Source organism: Euwallacea fornicatus, chromosome 25 (genome assembly GCF_040115645.1).
Source record: "Euwallacea fornicatus isolate EFF26 chromosome 25, ASM4011564v1, whole genome shotgun sequence".
In the NCBI taxonomy this organism is placed as follows: Eukaryota; Metazoa; Arthropoda; class Insecta; order Coleoptera; family Curculionidae; genus Euwallacea; species Euwallacea fornicatus.
This window is the reverse complement of record NC_089565.1, coordinates 2813413-2840944: the sequence shown is the minus strand read 5'-3', so window position 1 is coordinate 2840944 and position 27532 is coordinate 2813413. Positions and strand designations below refer to the sequence as shown.

At 37.7% G+C, this 27532-nt stretch overlaps 1 protein-coding gene across 9 annotated transcripts in view; it reads right to left on the bottom strand.

The window, feature by feature from the left end:
* Positions 1-278: 278 nt before the first annotated feature.
* Positions 279-27532, bottom strand: part of LOC136347005 (uncharacterized) — a 39997-nt gene continuing 12743 nt past the window's right edge. For all 9 annotated transcript variants that reach the window (XM_066296624.1, XM_066296616.1, XM_066296621.1 and 6 more), the window contains 6 exons: positions 10019-10279; positions 7988-8096; positions 7775-7928; positions 7554-7719; positions 7363-7505; positions 279-7303 (listed from right to left, as the gene is read on the bottom strand). In XM_066296624.1, coding sequence (XP_066152721.1) covers positions 7148-7303; positions 7363-7505; positions 7554-7719; positions 7775-7928; positions 7988-8096; positions 10019-10187 — 897 coding nt within the window. In that variant the 5' untranslated portion in view covers positions 10188-10279 and the 3' untranslated portion in view covers positions 279-7147. The remainder of the gene's footprint in view (positions 7304-7362; positions 7506-7553; positions 7720-7774; positions 7929-7987; positions 8097-10018; positions 10280-27532) is intronic.

Genomic DNA, 27532 nt, shown 5'->3' with positions numbered 1-27532 from the left:
AACTTTTACTAATAAGATTTCCAATGATGGATTAATCGTTTTTTTTTATTTATTGTCATTGCTGCTTTTCGCTTTAATATTTTTATAAATTTCTTTTATAAATAATGACTAATTCCACCTGTACAATCCCTATGTTTCCACTTAAACTGATTATTTCCGTAGTGGTTATCCATAGAAAGTCAGAAGCATGCTCTAAGTGAATAGATAGAATCGACATAGGCGAAAACATGCGGGAACTAGACCAATTATTTAGGCGGTCGATAAACTTAAATGATCAGTCTAATTAAAGACAAATTTTATTCAAAATCTTCTTAACATTAATTACTTTAAAATCAACGAAAATAGAACACAATGTGTGCATAAGTCAATTTAAACTATATACGTAAATATAGCGGGTTACTTAAGATGTATATATGCATGACGCACCCCTCCATTTGAGTCATTTCCATCCGAAATATTCATAAGACTTATTGACCGAAACACCACAAACGGAATATTAAAATATAGTCTATCTTTAAGAAGAATTTGTTGAAATATACGTGTTGAGCCTCTAAATAATCATGATTGTGCACTAAAAAATTTGTAAAGTTATTACCTTTAATATCAATAATACTGATGATAAAATGACCCTTAATTTAACAATTACTTCTTTGTTAAAAAACTATCACAAACATATCTATTTGAAAGGACTGATGATATGGTGAGCTAAGTACTTATCTTTCTATGCTCTACAATTCATCTACCCTAAATCTATTTCGAAATTTCATAATCTACCGATCTATTTATTAAAATTCGCAAGTATAGTAAATAAAAAGCACAAACGGTTCTGTTCGAAGGTTGGTAATGTCGATTTTCCTATAAAATTAGCAGAAAGTGTGTATTATCATCAACCTGCTACTTTACGCTTACTACTATAAAAAAAGAATGCAGTAAGTACAGATTTTTTTTTGTATATCCTCCATCACTGTTGAATTTACTACACTATAAGTACACAAATACAAGTTTATTTAAACAAAACACACAGGTGCGTATAATGCATAAGTGCACAATTGATACGATTTTATCTAGATATAATTTAAACAATAAATCCAGGGGAATACAAGCGAATAGCCGGAAGGTTTGTGGGAACAAGATCGGAATAGACCAACAGGATATTCGCCTTTCCTTCAAAAAGCGTTAAGGCTTTTAGATATTTAGATTTTAGTATTATCATAAGTTCAGTTGTGACTTAATAGTAGTTAATTGAGGCCTTGCTGTCTTTTGTTTTTTGATGAGTAACCAGCTATACTAAAACTCTCAATATACAAATTACTTAACTCTTCTGAAGTAAAACAATGCTTATATCAAATAGAGCTTGAACCTCAAATTTGGTGCTTATTTATGATCTTATCACTTTTCGAAACGGTAAATTCCTAAAGTGGTTTATTATGATATTTTGAGACCATAATTTGATTTTCTTGATTTTTACAACATTGATTTGAAATTAAACTTATGATATTATCATGCAGCTTTGAACTATTTTGTTGACAATATATGTTGTTATTATATTCTCCTCTGAATGTCGAACATCCTGTCAGCATGCAACAAGTAGCCAAAACACAAAATGTACATACATATATAGTCAGTTACACTTAAACTTATATACATGAATTATTTTCATTGATTTTTCGTTATGTTAAAGAATTAAAACAAAATAACTGACTGTTTAATCTTCTTATTAAATGCACCTGGTAGATAAACAAGAATATCAAAAATGTTGAATTTTTTGTTAAATATTTTGAAAAAATCAATTCTTGATATCAACATGAAACTCGTACATCCAAGACTTTTAGTACTAAATGCATATTTAAAAGAATTTGGTGTTAAAGTTTTGTGTTGCTCACATACTGTTATCTTCATTTATCTAAATTTAATTGTTGTTTGCAATGGGTCGGCAAAGGGGCCAAACCACAGGCACCGAAAGAAACCATGGATCAGTAAGACTAGTAAAGTCAAACGCTTAAAATTTGCGGAAAAATACCAAGAAAAGGATTTTAACTTCTGAAAAGACGTAATTTTTGCAGATGAGGGCAAATTCAACATTTTCGGCTCAGTTGGAGAACAACTAGTTTAGAGAAAACCCAGTGAGGCATTAAAAGGAAAAAATTTAAAGCCGATAGTGAAAGACAGAGGTTCTGTTATGATCTGGAGGTGCATGTCTGCAAAAGGTCCTGGAAATCTTTATTTCATTGAAAGTACCATGGATCAAAATATGCATTTGGATATTTTAAAGCTAAATTTAAAGCAAAGTGCGCAAAAATTGGGAATTAAAAGATCATTTAAATATTACCAGAACAATGGCTCATAGCACAATGCAGTAAAACCTAGATAATGGCTACTTTATAATTGTTCTAAAGTAATAGAAACACCTCCGGAGTATAGATCTTAACGTAATTGAGAATTTATGGAACAAGTTAAAAATTGCAACACGAATGCGTGAAATCTCTAATAGGGAACAACTAAAAACTGTTTTAAGGAAAGAACGGGCAAAGATACCAACAGAATATTGTGACACATTGGTATAATCCATACCCAACCGTCTAAAAGACGTAATTAAGTACAAAGGACTTTCAATTAAGTAGAAAATTAAAATTGAACATGTTTTAGAGTTGCAATTTGATTATGAATTGTGTACGAGTTTCATTTTCAGGTGGGAAATTGATTTTCATTTTGTATCAGGCGTGTGTGTGGGACTTTTCAATATATACATAGATTTCTCTAACTCTATTCAATATACAATTTCATTGTGACCATATGTTCGTTGTCAGTGTCTGCTTACATTGTGAGTAATACCAAATAAACTTAGTGTACGAGTTTCACTTTGACTGGCTGTATGTATAGCATTTTTATGCAATAAAAAGCACCATTGAAAAAGAAAAATAACAACAGTGTATTCAGTACCTATCACGAACAATACGAAAGATTTATTGGAGGCTAAGCTTAGCGAAGCTCCCAATTTGCCTGAGATCAGTAAAAATGCTCTCAAATATTTATTAGACGATTATAGGCACATAATTATTATACATACATACATATTATATTATAAAATTCGTACCATAAACACTAAAAAACCAGAAAGTTCTAGAAAGTGGTTCCTAATTGGAGGGCTAGCATAAAACTCCTACTTTAACGTAGGACGCAGATATACTTCAAGAGACTTTGCCGATCTTAAAAGCACAATGTCGGTCCGTCTCACGCTTTGGTAAAAACACCTTAAACATCCCATAAGCAGCATATCCGCAGTATCCCAAGATCGTCAATTTTGCCGGCAGTTATTGCGTTAAAACATAATTTCCACCTTTTTAATTGCGTTTCGTTCAAAATAACATAACAAAAACAATCTTGGTAAAGTCGAGACAAATATTTTTGAGGTTATAATGAAACAAATGAAAAAATATCTGGAAAAAATCCGTCTCTCTCTGTCTCGTACGACTTGGGCCGCGCAGACAAGGATAGATACACGATTTAATTAATTCGGCTTCGAGAACCAATTCTGTATTACATATGTTGCTGTCCTGGTCTAGCTTTCGCCGCGAAGTTTTTGTACTCTGTTTTACTAGTGAAGGTCGACCTGCCTACTCCCTTTCCCGGCTATCTCTTCATGAAGTAAGATATCCCCTTTAATTGCCGCGAAATCACTTGACTGTGGAATGCTTGGAATGTGCCATCAGTTCGGGAATTCCGGATATAACCGGTTCTTAGAAACGGTATTATTGTTTTTGTAAACGCGACGCGTCCTTCAAAATGTTCAAGGTCGTTCACAGAGAATCTTGAATTAAATTTTCCGAATTCAATAAGAGACGGACATTATCATTGGATTCAGCTTAAAGAGGGCTATCTGATGAGAATATAAAATACACGTGCCCTTTTACAAGGACTTAAACTTGAATTTTCATATTGAACTGGGAAAACGTGTAAGAAATATCGTGACTATCCAATGAAGTCTCTCAAAATCTATATAGGAACAATTTCTTTTTTATGTTAATAAATATTTGAAATGCGATACAAGAAGGGCCATAAAATATACATGAGGAAATTTTGGGTATTTTATATGAGTTTCATATCTAAAATAACTTTGATAGGAGATCAAGCAGCCTTACTTGGCAACACAAGAAATGTAATAATATAGCATGAATTTGACGATGTATAGTTTCCTAGTATGCCTTTATATTCTATCAGAATATTTCCTACTGAGAAGATAGATTCATTTTCTCTCGAATTATTCCAATCGTAGGGTGAACTAAACTACTACGCTGTATGTATACAGCCCATTTATCATTAACGCAACACCGTATAATCAACTAAAATTATTATAATTTTCACAATAATTCTTTTTGTTATTATTAATCTGACCCGCCGTAAAACAATTTGAAGGTAAGTCTGAATGTAAGTTCTGCCGGGCAAGCGAAGGGATATCTCACAGTGACACGACTTACACAAAATAACATTTCTAAATGAACTTAGTATATAATTATTAGTAATTATGTGCTAAGAATGAGAAATTAGAGAAAAAATATTTGAATTTCTTCAATATGCGCCCCGTGTATGGTCGAACTACAGTAACAATTGTTTTTACTGCTCAAAGCAGATTGTACAGCTCCGAAATTAAACTCGTTTCGAGCATTCAACTCTAGTTTGTTCTATGAAAATTATCTTGCTGGGAAAGGTACCAAGGGGTTGAAAAATCGACCCTTTAAGCCAAACCCTCCTACAGCCCTGTTTACACATAAAAAACTCGTTGATATAACGACAGGATTGTATTTCTTATGGCTGTCGAAGTATACGAGGGTCGGGCTTAATTATGCAATTAATTATTTTAAAAAGGGGCGAACTTAATGTATAACGGAACAAATTAGCCTTATCACCAAATTCGATTACGAAAACTGATACTACTATTTTATTTCTCAAAATGAAAAAATAATTACGTTTTAGCAGTAGAATTTATTTCGCACTCTGGTTTTAGGGAACCCTTCGGGCGATTTTAGACTTTATTAGTGCTATCAGTTTCCAGCACTATTGCTGAGTCTTATTCGGTACTTTGACACCAAATTTTTCACTCCATAGGTATAGAAGTGATTCTTTTGATAACCATTATTTTGCCAATTCAAAAAGAATATTTTTTGACATAACTAGCACTGTTAGAGATTTCCAGGTATGTAACTGAATCACGTTCTGATTATATCTGTATATTGTTGAAAAATTATTCATATTTTGGGTGTCCCATAAAAAGGCTTGAATGACTTTGGATATTCTAACAACTTGATTTTAGCTTGCCGTTATTTTTTTGTTGCTTTACTTGGACATCAAAGCGAGACAAGAAACTAGATATGCACTTTTATTTCTAGATTATGTTATTTCATCCCTTGAAATGTTTTTCAAAAGGGTGAAAGTAATTTTTCTTCCTCCAAATACCTCTAAATTTCTCTAAATAAAGATGAAATCTTATTTGCAGCTTATGAATCAGGGCTTCATCTCAAACATTAAAGTCATTTGTAGAAACATGCTCGCTAAAAGACTCTTGGCATGGATGCTTGAGCGACTGATGTAAAGCGTTACATTCGCCTTAATGCGTTAGTATGGGCATCTGTTGCTTGAAAAAATGTGATAATATAATATTAACGTTTTTATTTCCCGAATCTATCCTTAAATTTGAGGACATCCTCATTAATTAATGAAGATTTAATGAATGAAAATCCAAATGTATATTTGTGACCGTACTTTCATGAAAAAAATACGCAAATTTGAGAGTTGAGGTCGAAGAAAGAAATTTTCCGTGGGCGTGGGACTTTAGGGGGCTTTAGTGCGATTCGCGTGTGTTCCTGCATTGGACTAAAAAGGGCTTGAATGGGCTGACACGTCTTGAAGCTGGGACTAGTTACTCGTTAGGACTGCATTGGCAATTCTGGACAAATCAGTTCACACTTAATGGATTTCAGTTAGAGACTTTTTACAGCGGGTCCCGAAACATTTCTCATTTAAATCCATTGATTTCGAACTAATGTGTCTAGACGAGCTATTTCGAACCACTGTCGTGCGCAACGAACACACACAAGTGGCGTCCACTAAAACACTTGTCCATCCACACGTGCCATTAAGTGGCGCCGGTTGTATTGAGTGCTGCTAATGAACAGAATTATTATCATTATTATTGTTATTAGGACAAAGTGAAAAACTTTCTAGTCAGGATCCAATTTCTACTCGGCTAAATTGGAATTAACCACTGTGTATGTATACTTTCAATTTTCGTAACCCCTTTCAACTGGAACCGCGCTGGGACCCGTTCTATCTTCCTGCAGGTAGAGATTGTAAAGAGAATGAGAGACACCTGCATAGAAATATAAAATTATCGAGTTCGAGAATAATTTTTTAAATCTAAAACCGAACCACTATTTCGTTGGATCACCCTCTATATGCAGTACACTATGTAGTTGTACGGTACCGGCATACGTCGGAACAGAAATAAATATTAAATATTGCACCTATACCAGCATATTTTCATGTTTACACTTAAGAATAATGATTCCTTTATAAATAGAACTGTATAAAGTTAATAAGAGGTTTACAGAGGTCTTTAGAAATAATTTCTAGTTGCATGTTGTTTGCATGACCAGAAGCTATTTGAATTTTATTTATCGAATTCTAATAGTTTCTCACTCATTTCTGAATCCCCTGCATAAATGACAGTTTAATACACAATTTCTAAAACCTATACCTACTTAAGTAATTTTATCACAGAAAAATAGATGTAATTAAATTCCGCATTATTTGTCTGATTTTCTTTAGTCTTAAAAATTTTATATACAGTTAGAATCGATAAGTAAATGTTGATATGGAAGTATTAGTTGACTCAGTAACGGCTATAATCAGATATTAAGGTAAGCCATTAGTCAAGTATTTCTGATATTATCGTTATTACCTTAATTACCATTAAAATTTGAAGATTTCTCAACAATAAGTATCAAGAAAATAAATACTCATCATCAGTTACAAAGGGATTTTTTAAAACGTAAGAAGTTTTCTTATTGCGTTAATGATTATTATTTATTCGAAGATATCACTTAGGGGTTTTTATCAACGACACTAACATATAAAAAACTTAGGAATTATCCTATAAAGCGGTTCGTTCATCATAAACAATGACGGCCTCGTTGTCAACCAACGAGTCAGTATCTTTATGCAAGAACTGGCTTCTCGACTTACTCAAAGCTATTATAGCTGCCTCGTCGTTTCGCATTCGATTTTTTCGTTTCTTACTGAAATTAACCTGGGAGGAAAAACCAAGTTATCTGGAACATATGACTGTAATAACGATGTTAAACTGACCTTGGCGTAAAGGTCATTCAGATCATCTTCAGTAGATAAAGGCCGAGGTTTCGACCTCACCCATGCTGGTAAGCTGCGCGTCTTCAGAGCGGGTTCATCAGATGTTTGACTCCCCTCATCTTTGCCGCAAACCTCATCTAGAACTAAAATATAATGTAAACTTACAATGTAAACTTACTCCGGCTACATACTGCTGCTAGACGCGTACTGAGGGCTGTTGGGACTGAATTCGGATATCTCTGGCAGAGGCTCATTGGGGACTATGTCCCCGTTTATGTGAACACTAGAAGGAATCGGTTGACTAACGGGTCGTTGTCTTCGTATTGAAGAAGTAGTTGTGCTTCCATGATGATGCGTCTTTAAATATAAATCTAATGAATATTTCGGATATTCGAGTAAGAGGAAAATATACATGTGATCCGGGGCTGCTGCTGCTCCTGGGCACCGGACACACCCCTGGACATTGCGTGCATTGCGGACCGCCGATCACTCTCCCGGTATACCAAGGATTGGGCTGAAGTGGCCCACCTCCGGCTATGACTCGATTGCTATATCCCCAACCACACCTTAAAAGATTTAAGAATCTACGATGACCAGTTAATTTCGAATTTGTGAATTCAGTTACCTTTTTTGTTCGGCAAATACCGCTGCTTGGCTGATCGGATACGCAGGTTGTTGATGTCCGGGGACTTGAGTCGAAGAGTTGGACATGTTGGGATCGACTTTCCTTAAACCTGTAAATGCTGTTTTGTTGAATAAGCAGTGTAAATATGAACGATTTAAGAACGATTTCCAAAGTTCGACGGGTCCGTGATACGCAACTCTTTAATATATATGTAAAAGAGATTTTCGACTTAATGTCTGCCCCATGGAATTGCAACACCCTGCATAGAAGAATGTACAGTAACATCGCCCACACCTTAACGACTCGTCGGAATTTATATAGCTTAAAATTCACCTATAAATTGGCAATCGCTCTCAACAGGCTCTAATAAGTAGAGCCCTCTCAGCTAGAGGAAATTCGCGCATTTCCTCTACTTGAATGCCGACTTCATGCACCACCCACGTAAAGTTGAAACTCAATTAATTCTCTAATTCACCGAATTATATCGCTTTAGGTCAATATTTGCTCTTTGGGGACACAATTTCCATTTACTTAAACTCACTAAAGTTAGCTCTCGTATTTCAATATTAAAAAAATTACGAAGGAATATGGATTTTAGAAATTTTGCAAACTGGCAAAGAACAGGTGACTCGGGTACTTGTTATGAAACTAGAGGCACGGGAAACATTTATCATTTTCCTAAAATAATATGGACATATTGGTATGTACTAACGGTCTTGCTTAGTTTGAGTTATGAGTATTAAATGAGCTGAAAGTTCAATTTCGTTTTCGATTCTGGGCGAGTTTTGTCGAACTGTTGATCTGATGGCACAAGATTGGCAACTTAAAGAGATTATAAATAGGTATTTTTTTAATTGAACAAATTACAGACAAATTTCATTTAAACGACCCCACGCTTAACAAATGTCCAATATTGTGATATGTGCAAATGCATAATTGAATATTTCGAAGTAATTCACAATCAAGTCGCATTTCGTCCATACTAATATATCGCAAAAACGCCATAGCTTACAGGGCAGTTTATAAATACGGGCACTAAAATTATACTAAATGCAGTTATATCGACCGCCCGCAGTGCACTGTTGAAGTATGTAATACCACTGATGGCATAGAGATGGCTCCGACTCACAATATCTAACCGTCACGTGTAATAGAATCATCTATAAGGTATAGCTTTGGATCCGCGTCTCTTCTATTTAATGCAGTTGCGACTTTTTTGCTGTTCGATTCAGAGATATATTTGTGACACATGGAACTATGTGGATGGGCAAACTTGAAGTTGAATTTTTTTTTTACTTAAACGGTCAACTCCATCAAATCCGGACCAGATTATTGATTGAGTGGAATAGAACATTCCCGGCGAACTAGGTCAAATTGACCTGTCACTATGCATGTTGCAAATGGGTATAGTGTTTATAAAACCATCTGGTCGCCATTCCATGGAGACCCTCATGACCGTGCATGATCTTGCAAGAGAAGTATCAATTTTGCTCTCGACACAACAATATTGAATTTCCGGTTTCTACTTCCTTTTCTTATAACTACTTATTAAGCAGCCAATGGTGATGTTTCTGTTTGCTTCGTTAATTACAAATTTAAATTTCTTAACAATTTGAATGTAAAGTGAATTTACAGTTGCTGCTATTGCTCTCGTGACGTGGCAAAGTGAAACTTCGGAAACTTTAATAAACTTTTACCGACTGGAAAAATAAAAGTACAAGCGGGAGAGAAAATTCAGGGTCTGTTGATTGTTTTGCGGGCGGATGTGAAGTATAAAAATTCTATCTGCCCTATCGTAATCTAGGACAGGACCAGCCTGGACTGTTTTTTTGTTAATTTAATTGTTAATTTTATCATAGGTTAAAACATTAATGTTGTCTCATTAACCTACTAAGTATAACAAAGATCAATGTGGTTTGGTCTACGCAATGATACCTAAGTACAAAAGGCGAACTATGCACTTCTTAACTTACGAATTAGCACGTTGATGTCTTTTATACTAATGGCGGTGCGTTCTATCGAGGTACTTACAATAATGTTTGTTATCCTTGCGAGGCATTACACAGCACCAATAGAGCAGGCAGGCCCCCAAGAGGGCGACCACCAAGGCGGCCCCACAGAATACGGCAGCTAAAACAGGTAATCGGCCAGAGGGGGGCGCCAAGGGCTGAGTGGAGCTGGCTTCTGAAGGAGGCCACATTCCGGCCGTTAACGTGACCCATTGACGTTGGAGTACTCGCCCTCCTGGAGAGGCGGTACCCCCGGAGAAGACGGTGAGAGTGCCGGAATCACCTGAAAAGGAGACAGACATCAACAGAGATTGCAATAATAATGGAAAAGTGGGTTATGAATAAATAAGGCACTAAGCCTTAGATTTAGAAAACAGCCTGAAATTGTTTTTGTTTTTTTAATGGAAAAATGGAGAGTATTTCGGATAAAATGTTGCGTGGTCATGAACATTTGGAGAGAGCTAAAGAAGATTCAATCTTAATGGTTGTTTAAAATTAATCTGTAGTTTATTTTGTTTTATTCATTGTGGAATGTGCTGTATGAGACAAGCTTTTGTTGAATGAGGATTTGGTCATGCCAATGTCATTCCACCAAATGGAGATTCTTTATACGAAAATAATTAGACGTTCCTTATTTATACTTTTTTCTTTAGCGGTTTATACTCATTACATAGGGAGTCAAAGTTAGTAAAAAAATACTTTTGTTAATAACTTGGACGTTTCGTAACATATTTCAATGACATTTTGCAGTGATTTATAGTTCGATTAGGAGCATGTTTCCTGTGATTTAGGTAAAAAAATTTGGAAAACCAATGGAGAAAAAAGGGGCGTCGCGTACACGTTTTTCCCTCAATTGTTTTTGCCCACACCAATGGTGCACTTGTCTAGTTATTCTAATTAATTGTTTCTATATCCGGAGTTCTTCGTTCCTGTAAAATTTTGAGTTACAGCTTACTTTAGAAGATATTTAAGGTTATTGCGATCCAATACGTGACTTCCATTTTTAAAAATTTATATCAAGAATGTATTTCTAAAACATCCATTTCACTTATCAACGCCTTGATTTTCCATTTGGAAAGCCATCGCTCTCGTGCTAATACCCGAATTGTTATGAACAATAGGGAAAATTCCGTTTCCCTGGTGTGGTTTATTAAATGAAAAAATGGAAGCCACGTGGTAACGGGGGTAACAAGCCGAAATGCATTTTAAAGCAAGCTGTAAATCAAAATGTTTACAAGAATGAAGAAATCCAAATAAAAAAAAACAACTAATTTGAATAACTAAACAAACGCGGTATTGACGTGCGTAAAAAAAGTTGGGGGAAATCATGTGCACCACCCCCCATTTTCCACATCCCTTCTCCAAATTTTTTTACCCAACTCACAGGCAATGTGCGTCTGGTCAAACTGTAGACCACTGCAAAATTTTATTAAAACTTATTAAGAAACACCCAAATTATTAATAAGAGTATTATTTTACTGACTTCAACACCCTGTGTAATGTGTAAAGAGTCACAAGGAAAGTCTAAGTATTTCCGCATGAGGAATTTCCGGTTAGCGGATTGGCCTGCTAACACGAGACATATTGTATAATGGAAAACTTAACCTTTCACCTGCAGTATTGCAAATTGCGTTGCTGCTGATAGATCCAACTGCTCGGAATCTCGTTTGATAGCAGCTTCTATGCTTATTTTGATGGATAAACGATTCTTTTGTTTGACTTTCCATTTATATGAAACTTTCATAATACAGAATTTGCCTTTTACGAGTCCGTTTCGTTACAACTACCCAATTCCTACACGAAACAAACCCATTTTCCCTTTGAACAAATTTTTTCATGTGGGTTTCATTTAATAGAAAATTTCATGCCGCTTTCAATAGCCGAAGGATCGTTGTGCTGTGACTTGTTTTTTTGAAATTTTCAAGAAGAGAGTGAGCAAAAAGTGGAAAATTTTTCATATTTGCCTCCCGAGTTTCGTGTCCGCAATAAAGAAATTATCCCTGTTTTCTGCCCGCGGTTTTTCTCCATCTATTCGGGAAATATCGAGAACCCCCGATTACGTCCAAAATAGGACACCCTATAGAACGCACAAGGTTCTGAAGCACCCTGTATTTTGTCCTAATAAACACTTAAGATAAAGAAAAATGCTGGTAGACACGTACCTTTAATGTGAAAGACTCCCTTAATCCTTGACTCCACTTTAACCTTTTATGGTTAAAAATACCGAAAGAGTACGTCATTTCCAATTTATATTAAACCACAGGCTCTACTTTAAAACGAAATAGGAACAGGGAATAAAAAGGGGGTAGCTTATAAATAATAGACTTCCTTTCTGAGACAAATTACGGGGTTTTACACCCCTGTTTGCCCAGGCTTTGCTCCGATGTTTCAGCAAAGACAAAAATCTTTTATCTATTTTAAGGTACCCGCTCTCGTGCTTTAAAGAGGGGATTTTAATCACTTTTTAACCTTCGCCAATAATGTGAATCCTAGTTATAATATTGATTAAAAAACTATGGCCCGCACAAGTGAAAGAAAGGAATTTTTTATAGGCATCAAGAAATAATGGAAAATATCCATCATGCGAGGCAAACACATTCGGAGATAAAGAGTGTTCACTAAAAAGCCTCGCCAGTACGTCGAGAGCAAATGATCTGATCAACGCCCTACGTTTAAACTAAACGTAGGGCATTGATCAAATCATTTGCTGTTTACCATAAACGACCTAAGTCCAAGCAGATATTTCGTGGGTCTGACATTTCAGCGTGTTTCAGGTTTTCTATAATGATCATCCTTTTTTTCAAATTTCCCTAGTTGCCACCGGGTTTACCTCGGAAACTCCTAGAAATTGTCCTAACCTGAACTAACCAGTTTTTTGTCTTGGATTCTACCGCTAAAATTACTGAACTTGCATACATTATTTGTACAGTAGAAGCTTCTATGTAGAATATTCCACAACCTGTCCCCAAGGGTTTTTGAATAGTGCCCGACATTTTACACGTTTATAATTTTGATGAGTTGTAAGCTGTTAACGGCCTGCGATAAAATCATGCAACTCGCGCCATATTTATTTTTCATTTTTGAAATTTGTATGTTTAAAATTTTTTTTTTCATTCTTAAAAACATCAAAATGTCCTCACCGCCAATCCACTGTAACTGGACTTTTTTACCTTCCTTCCAGATATCGTTAACAGCTATCCATTTAAAGAAGTATTTTTTAGAGTTTTTACAACAATAATTGATCAATGAATTAGTTCTCATTTAATGTATTGTAACAGATAATATGTAGTGCACGTCGGTTCTTTAGACTTTATTTATAATATACAGGGTGTTTCCTAACCACGTGTAAAAAATTTAATCCTCAACTGATTTTGAGTCAAAAATGTCTAATAAACATATGTCCGCAAATGCCTTGTTTCCAAGATACAGGGTGTTGAAATGTGACAAGAAAAAGAGATTTTATTTCCAAAATGACTCAATTTGGGTGTTTGAATTTTAGAAAAGACAATTTTTTGGGGGAATGTTTTGATGATGATTAATCATAAGAATTGCTGAAAATGACCACCATTACTCATAACGCACGCTTCCATCCTTCTTGTTAACGATTGTCTCACTCTCTCGAAAACTCCTGGTGTGTTGCGTATCGTTTCACATCCGGTAATTGTACGTTCCTGAAGATGATCTAGAGTGTTTATTGGGACAGCATAGACAAGTCTCTGCAGATCACCCCAAAAGTAGAAATCCAGAGGATTGCAATCCGGGGACCTTGCTGGCCACGACTGATTAGGCTCTGGGACACCTCTGCCTATCCATTTATTTGGAAAAGTTGCATTTGATGCAACTTTATTGCATCTTTCAGTCAACACCCTGTATCTTGGAAACAAGGCATTTGCGGACATATGTTTATCAGACATTTTTGACTCAAAATCAGTCGAGGATTACGCCTTTAAATTTTTTACACGCAGTTAGGAAACACCCTGTATATCTAAAAAACTGCGGGTTGTTATGATTTGTTCCTAGAAACGTACGAGAACTCATTGTTCATACCTAGTCTGGTACTCAAATATGAGAATAGTTTTTTTGCAAATCTCTCAATGAAAGGTGAGAACAAGTGAACGATGAAGCCATGTTAAAAAAAAGCAATAAATTAGTCTAAAAAGGCATTTTTTCACGTTTAACTAATATTGTGGGACAATCTACAATGTTTTATGACAATCCCAAGTACGTGCCCTTAAAGCCTATATTTGGTTTTAAGATGATTGACCTTTAGCTTTTGTCCAGATTGCCACTTCCTATGTGAGGTTTTGTGATAGACTTTAAACCAAGGATAAGTGTGGGCTCTTTAGGTCATAACGGAGGTTGATCGAAGTTTTAACGATGTTATTAAAATAAAATAGTCTTGACAAAGCATTTTAAAATTAGCTGTAACAACATCGTATGGAGCCGTCGTGCAAGTTAAAATGTTAGTTAAAGTGAGAGGATTTTTAAGCCTTAAAATTTCTTCTTTATGCAGATATCATTTGTTAATTGATTCAATAAAATCCAGAGACGTACAGTATATGTGACATTGAGTGAAAATAACGGTGTACGTACGGTGCAATTGAAAATACCATTACAGGATAATTATGGATTATTTAATCTTAAAGCAGTATTTTAGCGATTAAAAAACAAATTGCGCAAATCTCCCACAATTTAACGGAAATTATGCCTTGAATGGTCTCCGAGGTCCCAACAGTGATCCTCGAATTTCGACCACTGCCATAGAGGCCAAAAGCTAAGCCACTGCTGGTTCCTTTTATGTTCTAGTTTTTTTGCTTTTAACAGTTACATATACTGCAAAGACAAGGGAATCGGTACAGGGAATGCCACCAAAATGTACAAAGCCACATGCAGACCATTGCTGGATTACGGTCACGAGTTGAGAGCCCATGCAACAGATAAAACCAAACGATGCGCACAGACAACAGAACGGATTGCACTTAGACTGATCACCAAGATCAGACATCCTGGAAACCCACTACACAACCCATCGAACCAACTACTGTATGAACGCAAGCACATGACAAGGATAACTGAAAGACCACTACAGCTGCAGGCCTAATGGAAAGACAACTCTCACAAATGGACGATAGTGAACCCGCTTTGACTGGAAGGACAGTTCAAACAAGCAAAATTCCGTCTTCCGTCCAAACCCTTTCTAAAATGCTATTGGCAGCAGAGCTCTTCTTTGTATTTTTGAATCTTCCTTTTGATCTTTGTATTGCTGTGTTATCGATAATTTTTCTCGTTTTAGTGAAATATGTTGGCAAAATAGAATAATTGTAAAACAGGGGTGGAAAGACCAAATGGTCCATCGTGCCTTTGGGAATAAAAATGAGTTATATATATTTACATACATGTATTATATGTATATAAGGAATCATTTCAATCATCACTTTTTTGGAAACGCAGGAAGCAGATTCAAAAGGTAACGTTGAAGTAAATTACCGAAGAAGATGGTTCCCTTGTTAGGCCAAAGGACCACGCCGAAGTTGGTGTCCTAGCTTCACCTAGGTCTTGATATGAGAGTGCGACAAAAGGAGTAACAATTTGTGTGTCTAAAAAGACACTAGATAACGAATCATAGTTTATAATTAGTCCGAAATAGAGATTTATTCAAGCTGGGGTGTCTACAAGAATGGACAGAACGTTGGTAACATTTTGCCCGAGAGCCCGCATTAAATAGCGTGGGACGTAATAGACACAGCGATAAATCCAATGACTAATCAAAATGGATAAGCTGAACAAATCCAAATGAAACAAACTTTCCACGCTTAAAAAGACCATTAAGTCAAACAATTTTATCCACAACAAGAAATTTGCTACAAAAACTTGAAAAGGCATCGTTCAGGGAGTTCTAAAGATTAAGTAGGTACATAAAGAGGAATTTTTAATGTCGTATAAATGACACATGTAGGTGAATAAGCTCATGATGCTTTAAAGTAAGAATTAAAGGCAAAATTGTCTGTGCGCAAAGAAGATGCTCAAATTTGAAGAACATCAATTAGGGATTCTCCCAGAGTCATACTATCATCTCATCAGGTCATCTGTCTATGGAAAAAGATAATAAAAGGAAATGATATCAGTAATGGAAACTATTCATACAGGATGTTAATTAAGTGCACGTACGTATTTCAAGGCACGAATCTTTAACTGATTTCATCACAAAAGGTTCCTGTGAATGTTCGCAACGTCTTTCTTTAAGAACTGGAAGATGCTGACATTTTTTTGAAAGGGTTTTTTTAGGACCCAAAATCCAAATATTCCCTTAATTTTTTGATCGCTGATAGAGGGCATCATGTACAGGGTTCCATGATATTTTAATTGTCCCTAACTTTTTTGCGCTACACTGTATGCCGCTCTCGCATTAACAAGCTTATTGTGCATTTACTCCTATTGGAAAAAGGTACTATTGGAAAGTGTTCGTATCAGTAACCGTTTTGGAGATAAACGGGTTTGCCACTAACACGACTCGGGTAAAATTGGGTTGATAACAATTATTGAAATTATCAAAATTAATTTAAGATTATACCTCCGACTTCTTGCGCAAAACTCCGGTGGAACATGAAGAAGACCCGACAAGTAGAACAATCCACTTTCGTGCGGAAATTAAAAATATACCGGGTGTGTTCGGGAGAGTTCACCTATCAGTGTTGAGTGAGAATAACAGAACTTGGAGGTGGCCGTTCTCAGCAACTACTGCAACGTTAAATTAATTTTGATAATTGTTATTAAATCAATTTCGAAAACCGAATTAAAAATGAAATTTCCACCCCCTCTAGTCCTTAAACGAAAACATTGCGGGCCTGCATTCGCGGAAGCTTTTCGCTATAAAACCAGTTGAAAATTCGTCCCCCGCCATAAGTACATACACTTAATTAACACCCTGTACAACAATTAAATCTACATTACGAATATTACCTGCCGAGGGAGGGAAGGAACAGAAGCTTAGTCGACCTCAAGTGAAATAGAACTTTATGGATATAATAACTAGATTCAATTTAGGAGGGAAATGTTCGAGGTCGGCGCCAACGGAACTAGCTCTACAGGCCTGTCTCGTTTAATTCAGGAATAAAACTTTATTTAAGGAAAAGAAGAATATATTTAGCAGCCCAACTATTTGCGTCTGCTGAATTTAATGTAGAATATGTGTAATAGAGTAATATAGAAAATGAATGCCTCCAGCGAGCAAACTGCCGCCTCGTATCAAGAGAAGCTAGGAAACTAAGACCTCACTCACAATGACATAGTCCTCGTTCTTTAGCATTCAGACCCTCACGACCGTTATTTTTAATCTAAGGAATGAAAGTGCTAGTCACGTCCGATTATGTTTTTAATTCCTTTCTCTTGTTTACGTCGTCTGGACGAATAAATCAAACGATACGAATTAACCTAGAAAGATATTCAGCCTCTCAATTTCTCCAGGCCTCTTTTAGCCCAGCAAAATCGCTAAAACTCTAAATTTCAAGCTATAAATGTAGATGTGCTTTAATATTATTTTGCGACGTTTTGGGCTATTTGAATTTTCGAATCCTTGTCAGAGGAATATCACGAAAGGGTGTGGAGCAGAGCTGCCTCATTGCCCACTTGAATGTTTAATTTATCCCGTGCCAAAGCCGGCATTTTGCCACCTGGAAAATTAATTACAAACTGGATAGTTCCGAAAGCGGGGTCAAATTTCACAGTGTGTGGACGACTTTTCATCGATAACTGTCCGATTTTGGAAATATCCAAATTCGATAAACGGCCCTTATCTCATTCCAAATAATATTTTGAACGCTGGGCCCTTCGACTGTATCGTAGAAATATTAGGTCCCCCGGAAAGTTCCGTCCGCCAATTTCGTTTCAAGTTTAAACACGTGTGCGCATACTCCTTCGAGCCATACATGGCCGTGTTTCTTTATGACTGCACGCGCACGCGTGCTTCCTTCGAAATTAACTACAGTAGAGACATCTCATGTCGTCATTGAGCTAGACGCGATCGTGAAAACGTGGGCACTAATAGAGTTCAGGTTAGTTCAGGTTAGCTGACGGCCGTAGGCTACCGCAGCACGTCGAAATTTAGCGAAAGTTTTTGGAGGAGATGCTGCTTCAGATGGAACGCGTTGGAGATGGCTGGAAAGATTCGTGATTTCGATCTCAGTGATTAGGCACGCTCTGGGCGGCCATCTCTGACTGATCGCAAAGACCACGACGCGCCAAGATCCTTTTCTGACAACCTCGGAGATCGCGGAGGAGCTCAACGAACCATTTCGGACCATATTCGCAGGCTGGGATTGGCCTATTAATGTTCCAGATGGGTGCCTCATGAGTTAAGTGAAAAAGATTGCATGACGTCGTACGCACATCTCTGCTTGCTCGGAACAAAAGTGAACCTTTCTTGGACCGTGTGATAACTGGTGATGGAAAGCGGATCACGTGTGAAAACATCGCAAGGAAAAGAACCCACCGTAATCCCGGACAACTTAGTCCCTCCACTCCTAAACCTGGATTGAGCCTTGAAAAGAGAATGCTGTGTGTTTGGTGGGACATCCAAGCGGGCTTTCGAATCCCGACGAAAAGCTCGATTCGGAGAAATACCGTCGGCAAACGGACGAGTTAAAGAAAGCACTGCGGGAAAAGATGGACGATGGAGATGTTCAACAGGAAGCAAATCATACTGCACCGCCAGTGCACATGCAGCTTTGGCGGCTCGCCAGAAAGTCGCAGAGCCAGGCTGGGAAATTCGCTCGCATCCACCGCACTCCCCAGACCTTGTACCATCTGATTTTCGCTTGTTCCTCTCTTTGCGAAATTTTTTGGCGGGAAAAAGTTCAAAAGTGAAGATGATGTCAAAACAGCACTTATTGGGTTTTTTGCGTCTCCGAAGACAGGGCGTTCTGCGAAAATGTGATTTACAAATTGCCATCGCGCTGGCAAGCAGTAATATAAGTAAGAATAATGGAAGTTATATCGTACAGGAAGTGGTGTTAGGCGGATCAAAAACTGCGTAATTTCCTTCTTCTTCGCAAACGGCCAGAACTCTCCGGTAGGCCTGATATACGTTACCTGCCTGAAGAGTTCGGGATAAAATCAACGGCGGATTAAAGTGTTAATTTTTTAATTCCTTCCTTTGAAGTCCGCCCCTTTTTAATTTGGGCCTATACATACATAAAAATACTGCTTTTACGTACATCTAAAGGAACGCAGCAAATTATTTTTATAGCGTGTCCAGGAGCCATTTCTCATGTTGATGAGTAGGCATTGTGAGCGAAAATAGTCGTTTTTCGTTTCTCCGGAAAAAGGCATTGCAATTTTTCAACTGGCCAGACACAGCTACATTTTCCAGTAATATAGTAATCACTCTATCCGTTATAGCGTCTAGAAAGTCATTATGGAACTCACTTCGCATCAGGTTTATTTTGGGAATATTGCGAGATTACTTCTCAACAAAAGAAAATTTGCGACGTTTTCCGGTTTGAAAGGGACATTTTTGGGTGAAAACAATTTCTTTGGCATGTCAATACTAATTCCGACCGGAATTTAGCATTCCTAACGTCTTACATGGAAATCTAACTGTCCTTTATGCAGCAAAAAGTTTTAATTAAATTGCACAAACTAAAGGCTTCAAGAACTGGGTTACGACCTTAAGTTGCACATTGCAATGAACAAAGTTTCAAAAATTCACATTTGTGACCGAGTATGGCAAAAATCTTAGACCCAATTTCAATTCCTCCGCGGCGTCTTCCTGTACAGGTTTATATTATTTCTGGGGGGATTTTATCCTCGAACACGCTTATTTTAAAAATTTTAAAACCTGGAACGTGTCATGGAGATATTCTCCAGTTATGCCTTTCTGCGAATTCAATGTATCAAAATTCAATGAGAAATAGTAGAGGGTCACGTTTTATCATAAATTCCTTGGATACATAGAAAGGCGCATTTGCCTTGTCGAAAATTGGAATATTGAGTAAACTGGGACTTTATTCTTCCAGGTGGTACAATCGGGAATATGGGGGCGAATTGAATATTTAAGCGCTTTGTTTCCTTTTTATTATTTGCCATTAGAACTGCATAGGAAGGTGCAATGATTATGTCCATATACAGCGTTCGCCAAAAGTGTTGCAAAATGTTCATAATTTTATTTCGAAGAAGGCACGTAATGCGTTATTTTCGTTTCCAAATTTTTCGCCCCTGCCTAACTACCTCTTGCAGCTTTTCATTCTCAATTGGAAAGGCATTCGTTGTGGTACATGGAATGAAGGGTAATTCAATAGGGAACACGACGGTATGCTCAGGACTGCAATTGGATCCACAGTTTCGTTTAAAAATGAAATTATTCGATACAAAATAAAGTAAGGTACCATATTATTGCATTAAAAAAAAAAATGAAATTCTTACAATAAACGCTCAAACTGGGCCCCAGAACCAATTTGACGACGATTCAGTCGTTCCTCGAACTCGCTCATGCAATTATCCAGTGGTGCTTCGGTCATCAATTCTAATTCTATTTGAGTTGCGAGACGCAAATCATCTAAATTTTGAGGTCTATTTTCAATGACGGAACCTTTTAAGTGACCTCCCTCTCCCCCCAAAATCGAGGAGCGTAAGACCTGTAAAATCGCTGCAGATATTCCTGGAGGAAATGGCTAACTAGTAGCTAATCATATTTGGTTCCAGCACAATGGTGCACCTCCACAACGTACTATGGCTGTGAGAGAGCATTTAGATAATCCTTAAAAAACAGATCGGTACAAGAAGCGCGGTAGAATGGCCGTCACGATCTCCATATCTTGCCCTCCGTGATTTTTTTCGTGGGGTCAGTTGAAAGGTTCCGCATACAAAAATGGACTAAAAAATTTAGATGATTTACGTCTTGCAACTCAAACAGAATTATAATTAATAACAGAATTATAATTAATAACAGAACAGTGAATGGTTGCATAAAAGAGTTCGAGGAACGACTGAGTCATTCCCAAATAGTTACTGGAGCCTAATTTGAGCATTTATTGTGGGCATTTCAATTTTTTAATAGTGTAGATGTAACAGTGAATTATTTTGTTATGTATCTAATAGTCTCATTTTTAAGGAAATTACAGATTCAATGTGAGGTTTGAGTATATCGTTGTATCCCCTATTCAATTACCTTTCATTGGAGACACCACAATGGGTACCCTCTCGTTTGAAAATAAAAAATTAGTAGTGGCAGCTGCATAGGGAGGAGAAATTCAAACATAGAAAATAATGCATCAAATGCCCTTTTTAAATAAAATCATACGGGTTTTAGCGTTTTCCCAAAACTTCGGGTTTATGAAAGTTACAAACGTGTTGCACTACTTTTTACAAGCACTCTATAGAATATAAAATAAGAAAATTCATTTTTGTCGTCTAGATAGGAAAGCTCTCTGGGAAACTCTCCGACCTAGAAAGCTCTCCGGCCGCTCCGGAATAGGGCAAAAACTGCGTCGATTACTCAATTTAAGCTGAGAATAACTTAATCCCGTGAGGCTCCAACTCATAAGTACACCACTGGGGCCCTCCCAACTCTACAGTACCGAAAGGAAGAAAGGTGTTTTGTCGTAAGAAGTATTGTAAAATTAAGAGCAATCATAGCGATATCCAAGACGGACGTTGTGCTAGCAATGAAGGACGTATCGGCATTACGGGTGTGTTCGCGATTTTGAAACCGTTTGGAAAAACTCATCAGCTACAGGAGAAGGAACGAGGTCCCTCAAAAAGTTTAACCTGACGATTAGCCCAGGATAACGTAGTTTTAGATTCAACTCCTCCACTACCAGGACACCGATTTATTCATTCATTCAGTTTTACTCACGTGTGTTTTCGTTATGACACCAGAGCCCGTAAGTGTCTTTTTTTCTGCAAGAGAAGTTGGAGGCACTCGACTTGAGGAGCTCTGTGAGTATTTGCCACGTTCCTGTGACGATAGCAGATGAGTCAAAGTTAAGTTTGGTGAAGTTCGATCATACATTAAACAGTCTACTTATGGCGCTCTCTGGAGTAGTGCGCTATCTATCTCCTTTACTCCTTTATTATTTAATCTTGGCTTGAACCAGCTCTGGCCACATATATTAAAGCCCTTGCCACCCAATAACAGTCGAATGGAACATGCCATGTATGCGGATGACTGGACAGTTGCTGTAGCTCGCAACTGCATGAAGTGCATTTTAACTAAGCGAATATCACTAGCAGGCTATTCTTCGAATGGGGTTGAAGGAATACTCCAATAGTAAAACTTCCTTTATGACCTGGATAACACTTAACATTATTAAAAAGTCTTCCGTCTCTCGCCGTTTCATGAACAAAATCGATTGTTTTTCCTCGTTTTTATTAACTATCGAAAACGCAAATGCAGTAACATTAGATTAATTACAGATGTTCAATAAGTAGTTATCGATGAGCCTCGTACATTTGAATGTCGCTATCAAGCTGGAGTGTGTTTCAGCTGCGTGAACGTGACTGAAAAGAATCAGATTCAACATGGAGTCAACTTACTTTAGTGTACTAAATTGATCGTAATCAGATACAGCGATTAAAGGTATTTGCGACAATGGGAGGCGAACTCATTGAAGTTTGCAGAATGCACTTGCATTATGTACTTTTTCAAAAGAGTTTAAGGGCGAAACTGCCAATGGTCCGACATGATTCATGACGGATGAAGCGTAGAAAAACCTAAACTTATTTAAATAAAATAATAAATATCACAGTCCGATACAAATTGGCAGGGGAACCATATAACTAAAGCAGCACATAAACTCTGCACTCTGCATGCGGGATGACAATTTATTCAACAGGAAATCTGAAGACTGGACAATAAATCAGCCCCATTTGCTGGCCCGAATAAACCTAATTAGTACTTTCAACATAGAAGTACGGCATTATGCATTGTCCAGGGACTAGTCCCCCACACGATCCTTGGTCATTCGAATTAATAACAAAGCGTGTTATCCTTTCATAAATCCAGGGTTGGAAACTTGGAAAATGGGATTTCAAAAAGGGAACGGTTTAAAATTCTAAACATATGCTATGTGACAAAAGAACAACGCATAACCTACTAAAGTATGAATTGTTTAAGCAAATTAGCTACGACAAAAGGAGAACACCACAAAAACATAAATATGTAGATGTATCGTTGTTTAGGCCGGGAGCTTGCTCAGTTCCTGCCTAACAGCAGTGACTGCCTCGCTAGGCACTCGCAGGGAAATCCGAATACGCCGGCGGGGTTTGTCGCTTGAGTCGAAGGACCAGAGGGGCTACCACCACGAGAAAATGGGGGTCCAAAGGTTCGAGAGGGTACAGAAACTCCGTTACGCGAATTGCACTGAATTTACTCGCAGACTAGTTGAAATACAGGGTCCGATTGGCGATTGAACTATCAACTGTAATGCCCTTGTACAGATTTCCATTGCGACGAGACGCGTTAGGAGTTAGTAAAGTTGATTATTCTAACTGTGAAGTCGGCAGAGCTGAGGAGTTGCTGTTAACGCGACGAGATGAGAAACGGTTCCGGTTCTGCTCCAAGAGGGGCGGTGCGCTTTCCCGAAAAATGCAGTCTGGTTTTTCCCCACGATCTCGTGGGAAAGCCACCACCCTGATGCTTTCACGCCGTTGCCCCATCGCCAACACCCTTTGGTTCTTGGACCACTTGCGCTCTTGGTCGATACGAGACATTCCATCCTGATTTGGTGAGGCCCTTTATCTTATGATTTGCACTTCGTGAATCAGGAGAGAAGTAAACCAGATGAATGGCACTTGGCGCGGTACCCATGGTTTGGCACCTAACGGTATGACGAGGTTTGGGCTCTGATTTCTATTGCCCAGATGTTAGGGCACTGCGCGAGAGCGACCTTTATGTTGGAATTTCTCCAACGGTCGTTTTGTAATTCTCTTTTAAAACATGGTTTAACTTTATTCTCGATTGTTGCAGTCGATTTGTTATTAAAACATAAACAGTTGTAAGCTAAGGCGCTAAAATGCTCAGAGTTCGAAGACGGCCGAATTATCACCGACCGAGTGGTCTTGAAAGGGGCCGCGTAATAGGGCTGCATGAAGCCGGAATTGGTTTTCGCAAAATCGGTGGACGAATGCAAAGAAATTGTTGCAACAATAATTCTCCGCTAGAGAAACTGGCCCAAAAAAAGGTAAACAATATCGTAGAAAGGGCTCTGCGCTACCTACAAAGACGACAGAGCGAGGAGAAAGGAGATTGAGACTCCTCGTCCTTAAGGATGAAAATAGTACATTCGGATGGGATTTTTTTTGAATAGAGATGGGTCATAGAGTCACAATGCATTTCGTATATCCCCCCGTATTCCTCCCTAAGGGCTAATTTCATATCGCCCGAGATTAATACTCCCTCTAACCAACCGTCATCGTACCCTTAGATTGGAACGGTGTCATGCACGGGCGAATTGGAACAGAGAATCGTATATTATCTTGTATTCTGACGAGTCCAGATTTTGCCCGTGGCCCCATGATGGTGGTAGAAGTGTCATGCGTCGAAGAGGGGGTAGGCGGCTTTTGGACTTAGCCATGAAATGCGAAACAGCCCCTACCAGAGGATTAACGGTTTGGATTGAAATCAGCTTAGGTGATGGAACTCCTCTAGCATTTCTCCAAGTTGCATCCTCACAGGTACGTCCATGAAGTTTTGGATCAGTTCGCTATACCGTACGTTCGAAGGTTAAAGAATATCATATTTCAACAACAAAACACCCGTTCTCATGTTACTGGGGCAACATTACGGTTCCTGCAAGAGGTCCACATCAATGTTCACGCATAGCCCTCACGTTCGCCAGACCTTTTGTCCTTAGAACATATCCAGATATGTCCCAGGATACGAAGGGTGAAGAATGGTGGGGGAATGCTTTCCAATGAACTTAGAACAGCTGTGTGATGGGCTGTAAGTTGCTTGGGATGATATACCACACTTCAATTCATCAGAAGCACGCCTAGACCGCAGAAGGTTAAATGGAGGAGCAACCCATTACTGAGGTCAGATTGAATTTAGATTGTACAGGATACGATTTTTCCAGTGAAAATGTGATCAATTATTATTCTGAGTACTATAAATGTTTGCGGAAAATTTTGCTAAAAAATATTAATTTTCGGTGTTTTTTTCTCACCCTGCATATCATGTAGAGGGTCGAGTGTATGTTTGGCTAGAAGTTGGTTTTGAAATTGAAAAAGCCCCACTTTACGAACATGTTATGAGCTACTTAGGCAGGAAGTGCTGAGTTTTGTTTAAAGAGCGGATGTCTACGGTAAGAGCGAAGGGAGATTCCGCTCCAGACACCCCAGTTCCATTTAGAAACGTACATACGTACGACACGAGTTACGGAAAATACGATTTCCTCACGTGTTTCATACGTGACTCTCTCTCGTTTTACTGTTCCAACCAATGGCTGTAACAAATTCGTTAACTGAATTGTGAAATGGAGGTACCATCTTTCACCATGTGATCGGTTATGAAACGAAACTTATTTAGTTATCGGTTTTAATTCAGACAACTGTCGCTCTATTTGCCAAAATTATTTAAAAAAAAAAGGACAATTTTCCATGTCGCTTTTCTATTTTTCCACTCGGAATGACGTCGGATTTTGCGGGACACTTTTGATAACTCGACATACAAATAGCTGTTAAGGAAACAAACTTATTAACCGATGCGGCAATAGAGTAAAACTCGTAATTGCAAAATGTTATTGCTGGGAGGTAATACATGTGAAATCCATTGACCTCTGATGCTTCGTGGTTTATTCAATAATTCCATTAGCTCACTACTGTTATCAATTTTTTCGTTGCATAGACCTTAAGGATCCTCAGCTTACCTATACACATGTGAGCTTTCATAAAGAAAGTGATACGGGGTTGGTTATTAATTCATTTAAGGCAAGAGCAATAAATCTGCTATCTTACAAGGGTGGTGTTACGTCTCATCCTTGGGCACATGTGGTATGTCACGGACACCTACGAGTGTCCCCTTGGAGATGGACTAAACTTGTACTAGTTAAAGTAGATCGTTGCCTTAAAAGATAAAGAGGGTCTGTTTCATTATATGGGGTGTGAAAAGGAATGACTAATGGATGTAAGCGTGGGAAGAATGTGGATGGTATAGTGGGTTTTTTTGAAGAAAAACCGAGACAGGAAAATGACTCTGATTCCTCGCAAGAGGCATTCTATTTCCAATCGTGGTTGAATAAAGAAGTCTGGCTTAAATTTGTGTTTTTTTTTTATATATTTTTTTTTAAAGAAGGAAATATTCCTCCTAATATACATATGCCGGTAGCTTAAATTCCAAAATTCTAAATTTTCATTCCTACTGGGGATTTCGACGATTTTCCAGCTTTAAATAATCTACCATTTATCGACAACTGCGCCCATATATCCAGTTTCGTACAAAAAACAGGTGTTATGTTCCAACCGAGTTTTCCTATTTTGATAAATTACTCCTTTGTTGGCAATACGGTCTGGATGCTGGCACCGTTTTTATTCCAGTTTATTAACGCGTTAAATCTCCAGATATACGCAGGGTGAAATATGAGATTGTGTGCCCTTTTCGGGGTCTGTCTAATATACCTTCTGGGCAAATATGAGACGGAAATTTGTAAAATTTGCTTAATATGTAGGCACAGATTTTTCCTTATATCAGTTATGTTTAATATAAAGTTCCAGAAGCCGAACCCGCAAATTTGGAAATATTAAATTTAACTGAGAGATGCTTCGTTGGAAGAAATACGCATGTCAGCAAAACAAAGGGTGTTGCTACAAATTTGGGTTTGGACATGGGGAACTTGGAGATGGTATGGGTTTAGGATCCAGTTAAATTAGTGCGAATATGCGTGTTTAATTCAAGTCTATTTCAATATTTGCAAATTTACGAATAATTCTCTGGATATTGGAGAGCGCAATTTGCGACAAAATGCAATTGGCGACTTAAGTCGTTCCAGCCCTCATTTTTAATAAACGAGAAACGACATACCCTGTAACACACGGCCACAAATTTATAAACAATGACTGCAATATTTAAATATTCAGTGTCCAACGTCACCTTTTCGTCTGTTGAAATGCCTCCTTTACTGATTCCTCATCAAAGTTCGTCTCTCTTCTTGAAGCTACCTGTACATGACAGTGAGTCACTTACGCTCAATCAAACTTATATGGAATCACCCAGTATTTTACTGAAAGGTGTTTTTACTGATTTGTTTTTGCATTCAGATAAAAAATGTCGTATTTATTGATAAACAACGTTCAGTTCAATAACATATTAATGTTGGTACATCGGCAGTATAGACTTTACCAATTTAGAAGTCACGTCTCAGGTTTCCTCACTTGAATTTTTTGCCTTAAAATGCCTTTTGTGGGATTATATGACGTACAGAGAGGAAGAGTAACTGCCTTGGTGGAGGTGGGTACGCCCCAAAAAGCTGTCGCAAAGGGTGCTTTCAAAAACTTATTCGAGGTACTTAGAATTTAGAACCTTGCAAAACAGGCCAAGAAGAAG